Source organism: Pseudoliparis swirei, chromosome 6 (genome assembly GCF_029220125.1).
Source record: "Pseudoliparis swirei isolate HS2019 ecotype Mariana Trench chromosome 6, NWPU_hadal_v1, whole genome shotgun sequence".
Taxonomy (NCBI): domain Eukaryota; kingdom Metazoa; phylum Chordata; class Actinopteri; order Perciformes; family Liparidae; genus Pseudoliparis; species Pseudoliparis swirei.
The window spans coordinates 8,207,186-8,228,618 of record NC_079393.1 but is presented as its reverse complement, the minus strand read 5'-3'; the positions used below and the strand labels follow the sequence as shown (position 1 = coordinate 8,228,618).

General features: G+C 42.3%; 1 protein-coding gene across 3 annotated transcripts in view; it reads right to left on the bottom strand.

The window, feature by feature from the left end:
• Positions 1-2,965: 2,965 nt before the first annotated feature.
• The window catches only part of plxnb2b (plexin b2b), a 112,902-nt gene continuing 94,434 nt past the window's right edge, over positions 2,966-21,433 (bottom strand). For 2 of the 3 annotated variants that reach the window (XM_056415851.1, XM_056415849.1), the window contains 17 exons: positions 21,236-21,372; positions 20,174-20,274; positions 19,578-19,807; positions 18,872-19,053; positions 16,293-16,359; positions 15,865-16,011; positions 13,960-14,116; positions 12,990-13,090; positions 11,569-11,653; positions 11,034-11,185; positions 10,660-10,820; positions 8,124-8,271; positions 7,891-7,955; positions 7,656-7,731; positions 6,549-6,623; positions 5,910-5,999; positions 2,966-5,224 (listed from right to left, as the gene is read on the bottom strand). In XM_056415851.1, the coding sequence (XP_056271826.1) occupies positions 5,204-5,224; positions 5,910-5,999; positions 6,549-6,623; positions 7,656-7,731; positions 7,891-7,955; positions 8,124-8,271; positions 10,660-10,820; positions 11,034-11,185; positions 11,569-11,653; positions 12,990-13,090; positions 13,960-14,116; positions 15,865-16,011; positions 16,293-16,359; positions 18,872-19,053; positions 19,578-19,807; positions 20,174-20,274; positions 21,236-21,372 (1,995 nt within the window). In that variant the 3' untranslated portion in view covers positions 2,966-5,203. Of the gene's footprint in view, positions 5,225-5,845; positions 6,000-6,548; positions 6,624-7,655; positions 7,732-7,890; positions 7,956-8,123; positions 8,272-10,659; positions 10,821-11,033; positions 11,186-11,568; positions 11,654-12,989; positions 13,091-13,959; positions 14,117-15,864; positions 16,012-16,292; positions 16,360-18,871; positions 19,054-19,577; positions 19,808-20,173; positions 20,275-21,235; positions 21,373-21,433 lie in introns of all 3 variants that reach the window. The other variant, XM_056415850.1, reaches the window with a different exon arrangement.

Sequence of the window (21,433 nt, the reverse complement as noted above, 5' to 3'; positions counted from 1 at the left end):
CATCCACCAAGGCGCTTCAAATAGAATCTGCCTCTTTGAATCTGATTGGACAATAGGATGTTCAGACGTCAGTGATTGGCTGTTGTAGAAGGCACTCTGATTGGTCAGGGGTGTTAGTCAATCAGGATGGGCGCCTTGCTGCATTCAGGTGATACGGGAAAAACTGTAGATACCAGCAAGTCATTGTAACAAATATCTAAACATGGGATTGCAACGTTTGGCTCGTAAAGATAATAGGAAATAACTCGCTAATAAGTGACAGCAGCATAATAACTAACAACAGACACCAACAATTACGGAATTAAGTCACTCTGTTAACATATACTGCATTGTCTCCCTCATGAGCTTGAATGCAGCAGGAGAGTTTTCAAGCAATTATTGCGCGGAAACTCACCGACGGTTATTATGGACAAACGTGCTTTCTTCTTTACGGCATTGGGTTTACACGCATCACGAAACTGTTGTGCATGGCTCGATAGGCAAACACGCCTAATTTTAAAATATGGTCTTTCAATTTCCTTTGATTCAATATCTGGAGTTAGTCATGATCGGGCAGTCATGCAGACTTCAGCAATAGCCTACCCTTTACGTAATTACGCACTGGTCTGAATCATTTAATTTAATGGATTAGTTCAACGTTTGTCACGTTTATCTTAATACGGCATACCTATATGTAATGTAAAAATATTCAATGGTTATGTATATTGTTCATCTGTCCATACTGGACAGCAATTAAGTATTTCTGTGCAAAAATGCAGCTTGTTCCTAAAGCCAGAATGAGACAAAGTAGAGCGGATTTTGTCCCTCGTCTCTTACATTGGAGTTGTGACGGATATAGAATTGATTGCCAGTAGGAAGGAGGAATGCTTACAACAAGCAATTATTCTGAAGTGTACAGTAGGCTACCGAGTATGTGAATATTGTTGTAGCCAGACAGACTTGAAAAACAAAGTCCTTATATATTCCCAAATTATGCCTGTACAACCTGCTGTTTTAGGTTATTGTTTGAAGCTATAAAGGCTTTTTCAGCTTTTACAAGTGTTTTACCTTCTCCAAACTGCATCTCATCTGTGATTACTACAGGGTTATTCGTATGGGCTCATTGGAATTGTGTATGTAAATACCCATATATGAATATTTGATCACATACAACATTTTACATTAAGGCCTACTGAGTATTCAAAATGAGGTTGAAAGTAGCCCGAAATACCCAAAAAATACAGTTCCAAAAACATTTATTTAGGTACACTCAAGCATTTTGAACGTCACTGTAACCAATGTATATTGGTCTCTTGAAGAAAAAAAAAGGGATAATGTTTGTATTTTACTCAGTTACTTTGGCTGCATATACTATAGCTGTAGGCAAAGTGCACTGATATATTGACTTCCCAAGCAGTCACAACACATGGGCAGGATATTCTATCATTTTAATATTTTGGCTTCTAGGATTGTGGCTTGAAACTCACCTCCCAGAGAACAGTTTTCTTTAGGCAAGTTGTTTTTCTCTCTCTCTCACCCAGCCTATTAAACTAAGCTGTTACGAAACCACCGCTGATCTAACTGTCTGCAACAGCTTTGACCGCTCTGGTTTAAAAAAGTTGAAATTCAAACCACTCTCAAATAAGGTAGTTCCAAATCTGTTCAAAAGGCGAGCAAAGCCAACAGGATATTATATTTTTCTGGCTGGTTATTGCTCAGCTTAGTGAGCCATAGAATCAGTTGTTGGTCGGCTTAAAATTATTCATCAAAACAACTGTTTAGAAATGACACCACACCATCATTGTTTTTATTTTCCAAGTCCTCCTCCTCCTCTTCCCCTAAGGCGAAGAAAATCAAAGCCAAATCTCATTAGATGGTTGGAAACATGTGCTGGTAAACACAACCATCTCCTGCAGAAGGAGAGGCTGGCTGCGAAGTATCCCAGGCAGGAGAAGAGAAGCCAGCAAACATGCAGATTTGAACCCAATTTCATCACAGACACCCTGCAGACTTAAAATCGTTATTTTCAGTGAGCGGTATTGTATCATTGATTTCTGGACATTCAAGGGGATGGTTATTTTGAAACAAGTGCAATTTATCACAAGTGCAGTGCACGCCAAATAATGTTGACTCCCGAAATTTTTTGTAAGATGCGTCTCATAATATAAATATTAACTACAGTATTGCCGATGATTTTCCAGCAGCGATCAAGGATAGCGTACAAGATGGCGTGTTTGCGATAATCAAGTGTAATCACTCGTTCTCTGGCAGCAGCCCTTGAAGTTGTTCTATCTGTTGCTGCATCAATAATCTGCTCAGTGAGATGATGGTCTACGTAGGCCCCTGGTCTGTCTTTGATACCCCCCCCCCCCCCCCCACGTCAGGGTTTGTTAAGCAGTCAGATGAGGCAATTTTGCCTTTCATCTTTCTTTTCTCCAATTTAATTTTTAACAGTCAGTACTTAATTAATGTTTTCGCATCAATTTTTTCCCAACCTTCGGCGTTGACGACAGAGATGCCGCGAGGCTATTTACATGATCAACTTGTTTCATGAAGCCAGACCTTTGCTTCCCGTCCGTGCGACAGGAACCAGATGTGGCATTTGGGGAAAAGGCGTCAGCCGTCATGATGATAGGGTATGCTGCATATAAGCACCGATGCCATTAAGAAAGTGCTTGGAGGTCATAATCTGCACACGCATCTGAAAAAAACCGACCATGCACTTGGCCCTCTCTTTCGTAAAGTGATTGGTTGGTTTGATAGTGATAATTTTCCTACATCCAGCTATCACTCCTGCCTGTGTAAGCTCCTCAGTGAGGGTTATGTAATGCCACATAAATACCAAAGACTTTATGCAATGATTCAGTTCCATCCTCCAAGAAACCTGGGGCAAATGTTACTCCATCACAAGGTGATTGTAACTCATGCAATATGCATGAGAGGTGAGCGAATCAATATTCTGAAAGTGAAATAAACACAGCAGATATGAAGGGCGTATATGTCTCTGAGTTTATTCACGGAGGAGTGTATGATGAAATCTGTGGGTAACCGCTCCGTCCACAAACAACCTTTGTCAAATTTAAGTTCATCCCGTACAAGCAGATCAGGTGCAAGATGGAGAATCTTCTGAGCTGCCTCGGATGAAAAGTTGGCTCCCGTTCATGGTCCTGCATTGAAAATTGGAGTGTCCCAGTTTCTTTTTATCGTTACAGCACATTCACAAGTTTCAAAATGGTAAATAGTCTCGACAACTGCACAAACAGTTTTTTTTTCCTCTTTTGTTTTTTTTTGTCCCAGGACTCAATGCATAGGATTATACAGTTAAGATACAGTATTTCAACATGTTTTACAAAGATTTATATGCTCTAGGAAACGAGAAATAAAAATAATAACTGCACAGCAGTAAGAAAGGTAATTTGACGAGTACAGATAGTCATTTATCGTACACACCGTGGAACAGCTTAGAAACACAGGGCAAAGAAATGAACACCGCTGGAACAATTTTGCGCTATATTCAATCTACATAAGGACACCCTTTTGATTTCAGACTAATTTAGGAATGCCAGACATTTTCAAGGGAAACCCAAATCACATTGGCCACACTGTTCTACATGTATTCATGTTGGCCTTTTGCCCTCTAGCCACCAAAGTCCTACTAAGCACACGCCACAGACACCCAAAGGAAAAGCAAACATCGAAACTGCAACCATAAAAGAAATCATACTGAAATGTCTTCAGCCTATTGGCACGTACGTGGCTGCAGTCGGGCATCTAGCAAATTTAGACAGCACACATAATATCACAAGTCCAAATACATTGCTGTGTCTATAGCACTATCGTCATCATAATCACCTAGGTTACCAATAGAATAATTTAGAAACAATATATATGTATCATCCCACTCAATAAGGCACATTTTTGGTTAAAGAAAGGCTCTGAAAGAAGCTTCTTGCATCAACTCTGTCAGTGAGGGCGGAGTCAGCAGGAAACAACAACGGAGACGAGGATGGAGTCTGCGGTCGGTATGCAATTAAGATCGAAAGCCTCCCCTGCTGATTCCATTATACAGAGTGCCACTCTGCACTGCGCTGAGTGGGCAGTGCCAAGTGCTGTTGGTCTGGATGCCAGGGTGCCACGCTGAGATGGCAGGCAGACGGGCCGGCTCGAGGTCTGTGCAAACCTCGCTCTCGCCAAGGCAAGGAATAGTTAACATTCTGGGGTCTCTGGAGCTCGTTCCGCTCCGTCAACTACACACACATCCACGATCAGATACGGGGAGAACGATTAAATCATCCGTCAACGGCAAAAAACCCCACAGTTATGTGATGAAGCATGGTGGCGTTCAATGGCCCAAGAAATATCAAACCCTCATTCCTACCCTGTCAACACCTCGGCAACTGACACTGACATATCAACAACTCAATTACTCTAACAATTATGTACATGATTGGATCTGATCTCCTGAACATCACACCAAGGCCAGAATCACTGTCATCTGTTCAAAACATACCAAGTACCAATTGCATCTCTGGCAGGTAATCAGCAAAAGTCTATTTCATAGCTTTCGTGGCCCGATGCTAGATGACTATTTGGAACATTACAAGAGCAATTCAAAAAGATGGCACTGAAAATCATGAACGCGAACAATAAATGAATCTATTTGGAAATTTCTCTAACATATTGCTGAATTGCTACCGGATGTGAATACACATAGTAAGCTAATGTGAGTGTCGATTGTGGCTCATGGTATTCTGACATTATTGCAGGGCTAATATTGTTCCATGGCAGAAAAAAAGTTGCTTCTAGCTGACACTTTGGAGGAAAAAAAGAAAAAGAAAAAGAAAATCACTTTTACAGCACAGGAAAAAAAATATGAACTGAAATGTCTTAAAACCCCTTTTGAAATGTCCTCGTGTGCTTTCGTTGAAGTGGAATGTATCATGGCACTGTACAATAAAGGGAGACAGACTGTGCTATTATCGATTTCCACAAGCACAAATGGCAATCCAGCTCGAAGCAAATTGAGTCAAAATAATTTCACTCAAACATTTCTGAAACTACTGTTGTCCTATCAATCACAGGAGCCTGTACATTGCTCGATTAACCGGCGTCCTGCCGAGGACGCTTTGGTCTCAGTCGAACAGCTCGGTGAGAGCGCAGGCTCCCGCATGTCATTGGGTACGGGGGCTTTAAATGACGGAAAGCAGGCGTCGTCCCTTCGCCTTCACGGCTGACAGTAGGCATCCTGTGTGTGCACACACATTCACACACAATTAAAATGTATCAACGCACTGTTGTTCACATGTACTTCACGCAGACGTCTACACACACACACACACACACACACAGGCTAATAAAAACACTCTCCGCACCATACGGTGATCCATTTAAAAAGATAATTTGTTTTCCTTATAAAGCTTTCCGCATAAAGAATGCACAATAAAAAAAATATATCATACAATTCTTGAAAACCTTTTCTAGACAGAAGGAAACTGAACATCTGATTATCGCCTGTGCCAGTGGTCCACAGAGGGGCTTAATTCTCAAAGATAGGTCTACAGCACTGCATTGTGGGAGCAATATTCAGTGAAGCATGAATGAGCGCGCAGACCTTTAAGGTTTGGCAAGTGAGCTTTAAGGCGTACCTATGACAGTGTAACACATCATGTTCTCTCCTCTTTTGCTCTCCATCTGCATTTCACTCGTCCCTGCTACTCCACAGCACAGAAAATGTGCCGCAGGACCAACAACGAGAATATACACGACCACATGAGCCTCCCCTCCCCTTTCTTTATTTCCATGTTTTATTCTCCAGAAAGGAAATAAGCCCCTGTAGTCACTGGCGGTATCCTATAATTCTCCTCACCTCCCTCCCTCCCTAACTCCCTTCCTCCCTCCCTCCTTCCACTCGTGGGTTAGAGATCAGTCACTTTGTTTTCCAGGGCGGCTGCTATCTGCTGGAGCCGCAGGGTCAGCTGTTTACTCTGGGCAGCTGGGTCCTCCTCTAGGGATGCGATGATCTGAAAGAGGGAGGGAAGGAGAGAAATGGAGGAGGGAGAGGGAGACGTCGGAAATGATAAGCGACGAATTGGGCAGAGGAGGGCAAAAGAGGAATGTCGGAGAAGCGAGGGAACGGGGACGGGGGAGACGGAGAGAGAATGAGATGAGGACAAAGAGGAAGAAAAAGGGCGGGGAGTGGGAGGAGAGAACGGCGTTATTTGACATCAACAGGCACATCATATAAACTGTTATTATTTGCAAGCAACACTTAGGGGAGACTGACAGCCCCATTTGTTTATCCAACTTGTTCATTAGGTTTTGTTTATCCCCTTTTCGTGACCTCAAGTGGCAATGCACAATGGACGCTTAAAAATCAATTCCCAGAGCAATTTTCCAATTCACGTCCCACAGAAATGCTTTCAATTAAAATTTCATAGAATCACTCTTCTGGCATATCAAGAGTGAAGAGAGAGGGGGAAAAAAAAGGAAAAGCAATAATATAGTGGGCAGTAGTGCATTCAGTGGAATAGTCTCCTTTGGGTGCGATAGGAAAGAGAAGGTCCTCTTACCCCATCATAGTATTTGCTGGCGTACTGGTAAAGCTGATGGAGAGCCACTTGTGTGTTCAGTTTGTCTGTGTGAGACTGGAGAAAATAAAAGGCAATTAGGGTTAAAGAGAAAATGCTTAACTTAATCGTGAAACTGGAGAGAGTTAAATTAGCAATGTGCTTTACTTGTTTCCAGGTCTAAAAAAAAACCAAACTCCTAGAGGCAATATGCAAGGAAATGAACAAAGAGACATCCTATTCTAAAGTAATAAGGACAAAACATTGTCGCTCTTATTGATATCAGCCTCGCTGTTCGCTCTACTACATCTGAATCAGAACCTTATTAAGTTATTGCTCGTACAAAAAAACACGCATCCGAAAGCCCTGAATTTCCTCTCCAACGGCAGTTTCCAACCAAATTAAGTGCATATTTTTAACTTATTTCCAGAATGCAAATGTATCTGCATGTTCATTCACTAGTGCTGCTACTACTACTGAATATTAGAAGTTGTTTCATTGAGAGAAACAGTCGGTGGCACCAATTGGACACCTCCACCTCCTGCGCCAGATAACTTAAGAACTGGTTGTCGATGGCGACATTCCTTCGCCACACAACATAAATATTGACAGACGTCTCTATAAAATCAACGTGACTGTAAACGGATACGCCAATTGCTCTTCAACTGTATTTCTCATCATATAGCTCCTGAAGGAATGTTCCTGTCGTGTTAAACCTCACTTACTGTTACCGCGGTAACCACGGGTGTCTCATAATCAACCGGGACTGAGAGCTTGAAGTGGGCGATCTTAAAAGATTTTTAATTGAAATAAAAGTATGTTAAGTCACGTTGAACCGATTCTATTGCCCACGGATGAAATTAACTCGATATTTATAGAATCGGAGTATTAAAAACTGGTCGTCTACGGCGACATCCAAGAAAAAGGCTGTATTACAGGTTTTCTACATTATATACAGGAACAATGTGAACTATGCCCACAACTCTTGAAGCACATGTATCAAGATACACCAGGAGCAATAACACATTATTTTCACTGGGACTTTAGGGATTAAAACTTTAATAGCATGGCAATCTAAGTGGAACAGAACATGACAGCAGTGTTTCTCACCCGTGACACCTCCGCCAGATGAGTGTTCATGTCCTGATCACTGACAGGAACCATCTGCCTGATGCCCTTGTAGTAACTAAACACACACACACAGAGAGAGAGAGAGAGAGCGAGGCGACAAGAGGTTTTAATCACTACATTCTACAATTGTTATTGACCAATCTCTTAAAAGAAGCCTTTGAAACCGACATGAAAACCACAGATCGAAAAAGAATATTGTGCTGACGGGACTTACTCATCCACCATCTTCTTGTAAGTGGAGATCTCCTTTGCATAGAGTAGTTTGTTACTTGGAGAGTCCTAGGGAAAAAAAGTAGACGCAACAATGAAAACAGTGGCACTTTAGATCGAGTGATCTTTGACATTCCTGCTTCTCCCTCCGTTTGACTTCTCATGTAATCCACTTCATCATCCTGATCTCGCCCCCGCCCCCCTTTTCCCTTCCTCCTCCTTCCCGTTTCCACTCACCCGGCTGAGTTTGTGCTCGCTCTTGGTACAGGCGTCCATGAAGGTCTGGGCGATGACGGAGAGCGAGGCGTCCACCACTTCAGACACGTGGACGTCGAAGGTGAAGTGCGGGTTCTTGAGGATGTTCACCCAGAACCGCAGAGGAAGGCTGCGTGGGAGAAAAAGGGAAACAGATAGACCGTCAAACGCAGTTGTTACCATTGCTATCCCTCTGGAATGGGGAGGGGGAGGGGGGGAATCAAGCGTATTACATCTATGAATTAATTTGAGTCAGAGAGGCATTTCATGTGTGAGAGCACTTGCCTGAGGTGCAATTGAGTGCAGCACAAGATAATAACAGAGATGGAGAAAATCCTTTCTTGCGGGTGTCATATTATTCAGAACAATACCCTCAATTGTCAGTTTGTATTACTATTTCATATGATGCTGACCTCTCTAAGAAACATTTGCTGTTGCATGACAATGAAATGGAAAAAAAAACCTCTGAGAAGTTCCTCATATAAAAAGGCATCTAAATTGCCAATCATGATTTTTCTGCTCTCGCGAAAAGAAAAGTGATTAGAAGTTCTGAAGTAACACCCAAACTTGGAGCTTTCAAGTCTGCGTGCAGCCTCACAAACTGAAGCACCAACGTTGCAGTGATGCTCGAGTATGCTTGCTAATTTCCCTTCTGAACAGGAAAACACGCGCTCCATACGCTCCGTTTCCACCTCGTGTATTCAAAAGAATGCCCGAGATGCAGTAGTTGCACAAAAAACAACAACTCTCCTCCCGGATCCGTGCAATTGCCCGGGCCATCTGAGACACGAAGCGCAAACCGTGTAAAATTCATACTGGTTTGGTAATATCTCCGGGGAAAGCTGCAGCGAGAACACAATAGAAGGACAAAAATAGCAATGTTGCTTTAATCACAGAATTAAATTAGCTTGGGACATAATTACCATGTTTGTTTGTTGTTGTGCCTCACACACATTCATATTTAATACATGGCCCTCAGTTGATTTGATAAACAGAGCGGGTGGGTGCAGAACGTGGTGTGGAGTCTTGTAAGTAATTAAATCGCTCATCTCCTGTCCTTGTGTGGTTGCTCTATTGCCCGCCTTACGTCAATCACTGGCATCTAAATGCAACACGCCGACTTGTACGCTTGAGCCTCAGCCGACGTGACACTAATTTATGCACTTAAATGTCACATGGGAGCAGGGAGATTGCAACTGCAAACTAAGTAAGCTGGAATTGTGCATTCGTATTCAGCTCTTTCTTGGACAAGTACCTTCTATTTCTTGGAGAGTCACTATAACTCTCCAACACTCTGGCATCGGGATGTGTGGTGTTGCTCAGACAGTGTGTGTGTGTGTGTGTATATGTTTTGTTGTGGAGATTTTAGTGAAGCACCGTAGAGTACAATTTTGAGGTAATTGCACATTACTTTAGTATTTCCATTTGATGCCATTTTACACTTCTACTCCATGACATTTCAAATGGAAATATTGGACGTTGAAGTTAGGCCTACTTATCGGATTTTGCATTATACATTGATAAGCTTATAAATATGATGCTATATCAAAGTGGTTTCCAACATTTTGGCTTGTGAACGTTCACTACAAAGTAAACGTCTGTAAGCTGTTCGCAGTTCTACTAAAGAAAGACTGTGAGGAACCCAGAAATGGCCAATTGGCGCCTGTGGGTTGAATTTAAGGTAAAATCAGGAGGCGAGGAGGGGGAGCTGCACGCCTGGCAGCGGAAGCTTCCCCTTTGGCCAGGAGCAGAGCGTCGCCTCGCTGCTCCGCCGGTTCCCTCTGGAAGCCAATACCAAGCCCATGCTTTTTTTATTCTTGTGTGTTTAGTTTATTGGTGCTGCTACTGTTACGACAAATTTCCCCTTGGGGATGAATAAAGTATATATCTATCTATCTATCTATGCTGCTGGAGGCCCAGGCAGTGTTGCTGGGGCCAATGGAAGGAAGTGAGGAGCGGGAGAACCAGAGAAACGAGACCTGAGCAGGTTATACTGAGACTCCGCCCACTGTTGAGACTCCGCCCACTCCTCTCGACCTCCATCTGCCTGATGGATCGTGGAGGTCTCCATCGTGGAATATGCCTACTACGAACTATTCATACACTGTCATATCCATTGAATGTATTTTAACTCTAAATCTGTCCTTCTGTACACATGACATCTATTGCATCTGTCCATCCTGGAGAGGGATCCTCCTCTGTTGCTCTCCTGAAGGTTTCTTCCTTTTTTTCCCCCTGAAGGGTTATTTGGGAGTTTTTCCTGATCCGATGTGAGGTTTTGGGACAGGGATGTCTATGTGTACAGATTGTAAAGCACATTTGTGAAAATGGGCTATACAAATAAACGGAATTGAATTGAATACTGTCAGACCCTGCTGCAGTAGAATGAGAGATGTTCTCAAAAGAAATCCGGTGCTCGGAAACGAGAAACTGTCGGTGGACTTTCTCCACCGCTATTTACCGTCCAGTACCTACACATTAAACAGTATCTGTGTCTGCAGGCTTACAGTACTCTCACCTGTTAGTCTTCCAGATATGGATAGTCTCCTCGTCCACATTGTTGTGTTTCAGCGCCTGCTCATCCAGGAAGTCAAAGAAATATTTGATAGCCGGTGGCACCACTGTCCCAGAGCACAGCACACTGCGGAAGAAGTCATCTACAAACTGCTGCAGTGTTCCCTGAAAGATGTGAGACAGAGACATATCACAGCTGTGAGACGTATCTATTTGCACGTAATGCGACTGGAGATATTGAGGCTGTATATTATCATTTTCTGCCAGAAGACATCAATTTAACTTTTCAACTGAAAAAACATTTCTTGTAAAGCAACAAATGGAATTAGATAACTACTTAACACATGTTTGATTGGATAAATGAGCCTGTCTTTGTACCTTGACAGAAAGGAGTCGGGTTAAATAGATCTCTGTAATGGCTTTGGTCATCGACTTGTCCTTTATGCTTCCTCGTTTAGATTTGATCTCATCCAGTTCTTCCGCCGGCCTCACCAAGTGAAACACCTTGTCATCTTCCAGCAGAGCATTTCCTGGAGGCGGTGAAAAGAAAAGAAGAAAAAATAACTTTAAAAACTTTCTTCTCGGTCCTCATTTATTCACAGATGATGAGAAGGGAGTGTGAGCTTGTCAACTGAATTTTGATGAAGAGAGAATATCCAAAGGGAAATGCTAAACAATACGCTATTCTGAAATGCACATAAAAAAAAGGCAGAAGATGAAAGTCCATATTATTTCAGCATAATCTCAAAGTGAGTTATACATAAAAGAACATGCATTTGCATGTTAAATGGGAGCGGGGATGCTGACAAAGACAAAGACACAAACAAAGACAAGCATTGTATCCTCAAGCTCACACCTGATCTATGCTCTTTTCAACAAGTGTGAGCTTATGTGTATTTATAGATATACGTACGCTCTTCATGGTTCTCCTGGTTCTGGTCATAGTTCTGCTGAACGGTGAACACTTTGGACAAGACTAATGTGGCATTATCTCGCACCTGGAATGCACATAAGTCTTTTGTTAAAAAGAAAACCGAAAACTCACACTATACAATAAACACACCTTAATTGGTCTCTTTTAGTGACCAAGAACTCATTCATAATCAATGCAATTGAGTGGACAGCAACAGTGGGTCTTTATTGGGGTACTTACAGGCAATTCTCTTTTGCGTCAACCCATTATTGAACTCACAAATATTGTGATTAGCACACGTCTGACACAGTGAATCTATGGCAGCAAGGTTGTCCTTTAAGAACAACTGCAAGACATCAGCAAGTTAAAAAGAAAAGAGGAGCACCATTGAGAGAGGAGAGAATAGAGGGACACGTAGGGGAAATTTGCAAGTGACCTTTTATTTCACATGGATCAATACAGTGCCCAGAAGATTTAGTGGCTTTCCGTCGCCACAGAACTGATGAGAACAAACCAAGTCCAGGTCCTTTCAACTAGCTGGTGGCGCCACTCTGGTAATAATAATACAGTGCTGGTATGTTGCTAAACTGATGAAGGCAAACCCTGAAGGAAAAAGGCTTTGTGGTGTTTCCTTCTATATTTGATTAAGGGACACATATTGTATCTGTTGCACAAAGCCAGAAAACAGGATGACAGCAAGTCTGGTTCTTTCCAAAGGTAACATACTATTGCCGACCAGCTACTCTAAAGTGCATTAATTAAGAGCCCCCATTTCCAGCCTTTGTGCTAAGCTAACTAACAGGCTGCGGCGTCATATTTTTAATGGACACATTTGAAACTCTCCTAATCTAACTCTCTGCGAGAAGGTAATTGGATTAATTTCCCAAAAGTTAAACGATTCCTTTAAGAGGGTTGGCGCGCAATTAAAGTCCCCAGCTGGACTCAAACCAGCACAGTTGCGATCATCACTCCGAACACCCCCGCGTCGACAGGACACCCAGGGATTTATTTTTAGCCAAAAAGCCAGTGCACAGTACACTTCCAGATCGTTTGTGAATGCTGGCATGTTTTTTTCCGCCACGCAAGTCAGAAACAGAACATGTTTTTACACATTTACAGATTGATTAGACTAGTGGTTAATAGTATACACATGTAAATAGGGTAATTAGCTTCAAAGAGTATGAATCAAATATTCACATGTAGCTGTGGGTGAATACATGTGCAGAAGACAGATTTCACACCAAACACTGCGACTGACACAAGATGTACAGCTCAGCCTTTGAGTGAAATGGGGTGAAAATAGGCAACGCCGTTCACATCCACACGCCCACTGAAAGCTATTTACTTCCCCCTCTGCCTCTTCACGTCGCTTCTATTTTAAATATGGTTCAGCAAGACACTAAAATGTAGTCAGTACTCACGTTGTAGTGCGCCAGAGTGTTGATGCGTTTCCACCTGCCCTCCTTCTGGGAAGTCAAGTCCAGATCGGACAAAATCTGACCCGTCGAGCCCGGGCGCCACTCTGTGATGAAGGCGGAGAGAAAGTCCATCAATTATCTCGGCTCCTGGAGGTGGACGGTTGTGACTGGCAACGTGTCACCACACTGCAACGTTTCCTTTCGTTCTTGATTTCAATGTGGTTTGCATTTTATGTCATCATCGGTCATTGTTACCCTGAGGTTATTCACTACTAATGCGCTCTGAAATAAATTCAGCTACCCATCCTTCTCTCTCTCTCCATCTCTCCCCTTGAGATTTAGTGGCACACTGGAGTTAATTTCGGCTGAAGAATTGACAGATAAGTATTTTCTGAATAATTAAAATCTAATTCTAAACTTTTATTTGCACCCCAACACTTTCAATTTAGGGGAAAAGACTCCGCCGCCACGGCAGACCTGAACTCCATCTGTGACATTTGATTCATTTACAAGTGGCACCAAATATAAGAGGGTTATCTCTCCGATTCACCATGAAAGAAGACAGATCTCTGCTTATATAAAATGTATAAAGGAATGGGATCTACAGCCTGCGTGGGAATAAAAATGACTTTGATGTTGGAAAATGTCTATAGAGCATTTGCCTTTCAAGTCAGTCCCCGAGGTTCCCGACTACAGTAGCGAGCACAAACATTGTTTCACGATGCCTATTTTATTCCACAAACGGAGACAGAAAGCGAGATCATTTGCAAAGCACTCTATCAAATTAAGTTAAAATAAAATAAATAATCAATTATCTATTTAGACGAATGCATTCCGATTTAATTAAAAGGGCATTTCAGTCAGGACTGAAATAGCATCTCCTTTTTGATGTCCTTCTCCCTCCCTGTAAGGCTTCATCATTGTTAGACATTTATCTCTCCAGCTCTTCCTCTTCTGGCCCTCGTTTACTCACCCAGTGTGACATTGTCGACCTTGGGCCGCTGGGAGTACGGCAGGTTCCTGTAGACCTGCTCTATGATCTTGTCTTTCACCTGCGAGATGGTGTCACAGGTCAGCGCCTTGACGGGCGTCACATCCGGACCCTCGCCCTGCACCAGCACTTCCAGGCTCTGGCAAACACACACACACACACACACACACACACACACACACACACGTTAGCTCCAAAACAATAAAATAGCAAGTGCATTTATACATGCAGCTACGTACACACATGATAAATATGCATATTAAAACATGGCCAGAGCACCCAGCCACCCTCCTACACAATCATAGTCCCTCTGTCGGGATGTTGTCGTCATGGTAACCAGGCTTCTGTAAGCACACACGCTCTCTGTGGTGACACCTGAAAGGAGTCCTGTCACCGTGGCCAGCTAATGACCAAGGCTCAGCGGGTGCAAACTCTGACCCACCTCGCCTCTCACATACAACTAACTGACCACTCGACACTCAAAAATGGGACTCCCGCAGGAGCAATCTCGTCAGCCTCTCTGCGTCTTTGAGGTGAATGAGACGAGCCCCGCTGTGACTTCAAGCCAACAGGAAACGGTGTCTGCCTGTAAAATCTAGCCCGTCGAGTTTTTTTCCCTCCTCCTATAATTCAATCACAGAAGGCGATCCATCACGGCAGGAGATGTGTAATTCAGGCTAATTTGGTAATTGTCCTCGACAACGCCATTACCCATGGGTCTTTTTGTTTGTGCTGACTTCAACAGAAAACAGCTGTGTTCACATTAGCTCCCATTACTGAAACACGAGACCAAAGCGAGACGCAGGCCTTTTCTGACTTCTGTAAACTGCCCAAATAGACACGGAGCAGGTGCAGGTGCAGCTCGGAAGATCGAGGAGAAGTTAAGGAGGTCGCCAGTACCAACAAGTAGTACTTTTACCTCGGCCATGCCTGTCACCACTGTATTGGAATGTGTTGCCTCTGTCGTTTGCGAGCAGAGAACATTGACACTGAAAATGGATGTCACACAAAAGCGGGCAGTCGCCCTGGGGTTTTCTGGTTGTTACCATGGCAACTGCACTGTGTGTGTGTGTTCTTGTATTTCTATCCCGGTGTCACTGTGGGGACCAACAATGAGGTCCCCACCGGCAGACCCCTCAAAGCTTCAAAACAGGTCAAAAGTAAATAAATTGCTACATTTGTAAAAAGGTAATTAAATATCCAAATAAATAGATACACAAATCAATACATTATATGAATATTGATATAACTGCTATTAATATTAAACGTTTTTCAAATATTACGATATTACGAATCATCTCATCATTGATATTAATAAGAATAACATAAATAATATTAATGTATCTAAAAGTTAATATGTGATTTCTTATGAATGTCAGTGGTGTAATATGATTTAATACAGAGATCAATAAGATCTTGTTTTGTTGCACTGCTTTATTTGATATTTGTGTTTGTGGGCTGTACAAAATATATTTAATTAGATTTATTTATTAGATATTTAAGCATGTTATAGCATTCTGTCAGTCATGATTTGCTCTATTATATTATTTAAATGTTATGCATCTTTATAGTAGGTCAATAATACCACAATAATACTCCAAATGAAAGAGTATAGGGTAATGCTGGTGTACTTGTATATTCACCTATAGTATTGAACAAAATGAAATATGACAATGCACTATGGGCTTTTTGAAAAATGCTTTAAAAAAAATGTTTTGAAAAATGATTTTTTTGATGAATGCCTAAATAGAGAAAACAGATGCATCCATCAAATTAAGTGATCAAAGCAGTGGCTGCAGTATTTCCTACACCACGTTTCATCAATGTGTGTGTGTGCGTGTGGGGTCCTTTAGTGTGGGTGTGAGTGAGTGAGTCCGTCCATCTCACCAGGACAGAGTATTCTACATCGTCGACCAACAGGCTCGTGTCGTTAAGGGTGTACTTGGCTTTCTTCACTCTGACGTCCACGGGCCCTTTCTCAATCTGGTGCTTGATGGCTCGGAACAGTTTGTACAAGGGTTCTCCTGCAGAGTCCTAATACACACACAGACACACAAAGACACACAAAGACACACACAGTGCTTTAGACTTCCAGATGTTGTTAAGAAGCTAATTGTTGCCATTAGCAGTTTAGAAGACAGATAAATGCACATTATCAATAGAGAACTAATGAAAGAAATGGAGAAAGCCATGCCCTTGGCCCACAGTTTAATGTTGAAGGGATGTCGTTATACACATTTTCTGTATCAGCGATTAAATAGTTAAGATAACAGATTACAGATAATACATTTTTAGTGACCACAAACTCTTGTTACCTTTAAAAACTGGTAAAGGCAGATCGACATCCAGTTACAAAGCATCCTTTCCACCACCGTCTCTGACCTGGAAAAAAACACGAGATTTTCATATCATCGTCTGAATACAACTTAGAAACCCCTTATAAACAGTAATTAATAGTCCATACTGTATATCACTGATTAATGTGAGCTTTTTAGCATTTCTCTTTACATATTTGTAATATGTTTAATGCGTTTATTGTGTTTTATGTTCAAGAATGTTGACTGTAAAAAGTTGAACAACTTTTATGTTCACTGTACTCTCTTGAAAGTGTTGAAATACTTTCTTAAGAATGTGCATCTCCCAGAATGTAAACAAGGGAAATGCCTGCACAGCATGTCAGTACCAGGATATTTTAATACGAAAATCATGTCAGTGGTCACTTGACAGATCGTCAATGCTCATGTCACATACCCACTGGTGGCGCCCATCATTAGCTGCTAGGATGCCTAATTAGATGTCTTGTATATAAGGGGGCTTGTGTTGGCACAATGGGCTAATCAGCATAATGAGCCTCTCCATTGGGGATAATTAAGATTGTGTACTTGCACAACAGCTAGTCGCGGCAGGCCTAGCCACAGAAGACTGTTCAATTCACATAACCCTTTCCCAGCAGTGATGAGTGATTGTACGTTCTGACAAGTGGGTCCTGCTGAGGGGGAGGAGGCCGCCATCAGTGGATGAGTTGACCTCGACATGATCATTACGGTGGTGGAGATCGTGAAGGACAACAACAAAAGAAGCTAGAATCGGAGATTCTTTTCTGAGGACTATAAACTTCAATCAAATTAGTCAGCTAAATGTTTACAGACTCTAATTTTACAAAAGGCATTATGAGTCCATCATCTGCTCCTCCATCACCGTCTGGCACCCTGCAGCCACGGCCAAAGACAAGTGCAGGCTGCAGAGCATCATCCGCTCGGCCGAGAGGGTTATCGGCTGCAATCTGCCTTCCCTCCAGGTCCTGTTCACTTCCAGGTCACTGAAGCGGGCCAGAAAGATTGTCGCTGACCCCTCCCACCCTGGACACTCCCTGTTCGAGTCCCTCCCCTCGGGGAGGAGGCTGCGGTCCATCATGACAAAGACCACCCGCCACACCAAAAGTTTTTTCCCGTCGACAGTCGGGCTCATCAATGGAACCCGGGACTGACTGACTGTCACCCCCAGGACTTCCACCTCTTCTTCCACCTTCCTCTCTCCTCCTTCTTCCCGCTCCTTCCTCTTCCTCCTCCTCCCTCTTCCTCCCACTCCTCCTCCCTCTTCTTCCCTCCTGGAGGCCTCCTCCACACACGTCACTTTAACATGCACTTTAACTTGAGGCCTCCTCCACACACATGCCACTTTATTTACATGCACTTTAACTTAAACACACGCCACGCGTAACATACACTTTTAACTAAAACACACCACTTGAAGCACACACCCAAACACTTTCACATTATTTGTTGTCTTTCTGTCGTGTTGATTGTTGTTTGTCATGTCCAAATGTTGCACCTTCCGCCAAAAAGAATTCCTCGTTTGTGTAAACACTCCTGGCAATAAAACTGTTTCTGATTCTGATTCTGATGAGCCAAGGGAGACAACACAGAGTAATTAATATTGCTTAATAATAATAATAAATAGTGGTATGTCATGCCAATCACAACATTATTTATTTTAAGAATGTATGACTCATGTTTTGATATTTTTTTGTAGTATAACAATTGATCTCTCAGTTCATAAAATAAAATTCAGGTCAGATTAGATGTTGGGTGCAGGGGATGTATCCTTCAGTTGATGAGTTTGTTCTGATCAGAATTGAGAGCTGGAGCTTATTCGTACAATTAAACAGTCTCAACATTTTTTAAGAGATACAGTATCCATTGAAAAATCCTCCTGGTGCAAGATTAAACAATAATACAACCAATATAATTGGATTCATGTATTCAAGGCAATTAAAAACTGTATGGAGCAAAAGCAATTTTCAGCCCATTCACCCAATTGGTCGAGAGCAACAGGTTAAGAAGACGAAGAGGATGATGACGGGGAACAGCAATAGAAGAATCACACAGCACTTTGTGATTGGACTTGGTGGAGAAAAAAAAACAACACAGACGGAGAAACAGAAGGAGGAGGAATAGAATAGATCAAGCAACCATCTGGCTCTTAATAGTGGACCACAGTAGTCAGTGCACAATTCAGCAGACAACATGGCAACAGAATGAAACAGTCCACTCTTTCTTGAAGTGAATCCCAGTCCTCCGAACATGGTTAATTCTGCTGCTGCCAAGGGCTGAGATATGTAGTGATTCTGAATACAGAGCTTAGAAGTAAGGATATTAATGACATCAGGGCGAAGCAGGACACTCGTGCCGTGCTAGCTGTTCTCCGAGGTCTACCAGCAGCGACAGCTAACCTCAGCACGCTAACAATCACGAAGCTGACATGCTGAGAATTAGCAGTATAGACATTGTAGTTTGATGCCAAACGTTTGCTCATTAGCAATAAACATAAAGTGTATGAAGTGTATCAGTATAAGTGTGTACCGAGCAGCGGCACTGAGGGACTCCTTACTCACCTGCGCAACATGAGTTTAGGGTTCTTGCTGTGGACGTATTCCTCTATCAGCTCCAGCAGCAGTGTTCTCATAATGTCGGTGTAGTATTCCAGCTTCCCGTGCAAGGCCACCGTCAGCAGGGATGCGAAGTACACCTTGGCCCTGGCGTTGAAGTCCGGACTGCGCTCCAGGGTGCGGATAAACTACAAACACACCAACGCACACATTAAGAAAACGGTCGGAAAAAGACAAGCTACGTTAATCATCCTGATAAATGCGAACATCTTGATCCATTATGTGCCCCATTTAGCAAAGCATGTTAGAACGCTAGCATTAGCTAATTAAGTAAACGCAATTACGGCTCAGGCGATAAAGAATGTCAATAGTTTTGGAGGTATTTGGTCATTTTGACCTGATTATGGCTCGATATGTCAGGGGGGATCATGAAATCCTTTACAAATGATCCTCTCGGGACATAAATATCTACAAATTGAATATAATTTGTTGTTCAATATGGAACATTTCACTTAGAAGCATAAAAGCCATCCTCTGATAACGTTAGAGGAAAAGTCCGGTGATTTCCAATGTCATTAAGACACATCATCTGAGAACCATGAGCGTCGAAACCAGTCCTCCCATTCCCAATTGGTCTTGTAAAGCAGCCCCAATGCTCCTCAACCTAAACGTAGATTTACATATTTTACATATTAACGTGCAGTATAATTACATGAATGAGGAAGGTCTTTGAGTTCAGGAGGTTGGAGAACTGGTTGAGCGCCTGAGTCACGATGGCCCGTCTCGCCTCTGGGATGTCGAGCTTTCCTGTGATCATCACATCATTGGCGCCGTCCTTAGAGGGCAGGAAGAAGACGCGCTCGATGTAGGTTTTGTAGTCCAGGAAGGGGATTCGTCCCTCGCTCAGTTCGTTGGTGTGGTCCTCCATCTCAATCATCAAGTCTGCGGGATAAAAACAAGAAAATAGTACCTCGTTCATTTGTAATAAGCAGCTTTTCTCATTTGTGTGCCGCTCGTCTGTCTCAATCATTATGGTGCGAGGGTCAGCGAAGGGAGAGCTCGGCCTGGAAAATAATTTCAGCCGTGAAAGATTGTTTTCTATTTCTGTGAGTGCAAAACAGAGTCTCATAATCGCGATAACATGATGTTAAGCAGGATAATTGATTTAATTCACTGCAGTACAATACATCAAGTAAATGTAATCAGAGGTATGAAGCACTTCATTACTTAATAGCTTCTGAGAAGCACGGATCCTTTGAGGCACATTAGTGATGTTGCTGAGCTTTTGTGCAGCTGTACTGTTGGTACCTGTGAATTCTTTCTTGCAGCGGTCCCGTACGCTCTCCTCCAGATTCTCAAGCTGATGTTTCACCTTCTCGTACTCCCTCTCTGCCTGCTGACTCTTTCTCCTGGACACATTAGAATAAGGCAACACATGTGTCGTTAAAAAAAAAAAAGAAGGAAAAAATGAAGGGATTTAAACTTGAAAGAATTAAAAAGTTTTTAAAAAGTTTCAGAGGTCTAATTATTTGAAAGACTTTTGTAAGAGTCGGCACAGTTGGCTGATAACCTAGCCGCAGACTTTCCTTTGAGTCGCCCAAAAATATATTATTAGCGCTGGTTTTACTCACTGATCTAGGGGTTTTATAAATATTCAGCAGAAAATTTGCAAGTTTAATTGACCCATGGTCGCCTGTGTCTTTTTGGGGAACCTCTAAGGCACAGACTGATGAGGTCAAATTAAAACTAGTGTCATATTATAACAATGCCATTTGAGAAAAATACTATGAATCGCATTAATATGTACCGAACAGAATAGAAAGCATGTCAGTGTAGGTGTATAGGTTTATGTATTTGTGGCCAAACAGGGTGTTATTGTACACCACCCTGACATTTATTTTTCCCCGAACTTAAGTAATCATCAAATGTGAAAGCCCATCTTTTGGCACGTCAATACCTTTCTACAAACTGGGATTTAAAAGGTTACAAGAAAAGTAAAAAAGTATTTAAAGAAAAATCCATATTGTAATAATTGTTATTATTTGTAAGACCATCAACAGTGGGAAGTAAAGCAAATTTTAACAACGCACAAGGGTTAAGGGGTCACAAGGCAAAAGGCTGGAGCACTGGCATAAAAACGTGAGTTTGTAAGTTTACAACAACACAACAACACAAACAAATGTCCTTTCCAGCAAGAAAAGGGAGTTATGTAACATGTTGTGTCAAACTACAATTATGAAAGAAGGCCTAAACTGAGTGCTATGTGACATTTACCGGAGGTTCAGATAATAACCGTTTCTACTAATCTAATCTCAAAAGTAAGTGAAATAGGAAGATAGTATCCGCTAACTCACAAATAGCTCAACTTACCTGTAGCAGTAGACGGAGATAGCGATGATGAGCAGCATGGGCACAATGACAGCAGGGACGATGATGTAGAGCGACAAATCATTCTTCTTCTCGTATTGCACCGAGCCGACCACCCACTCCCCTCTCCCAAACTTGATCTGTGGATGAACAGAAAGAGAGAAGGGGAATCTTATTATCTGCACAAGCTCTTGACATTTT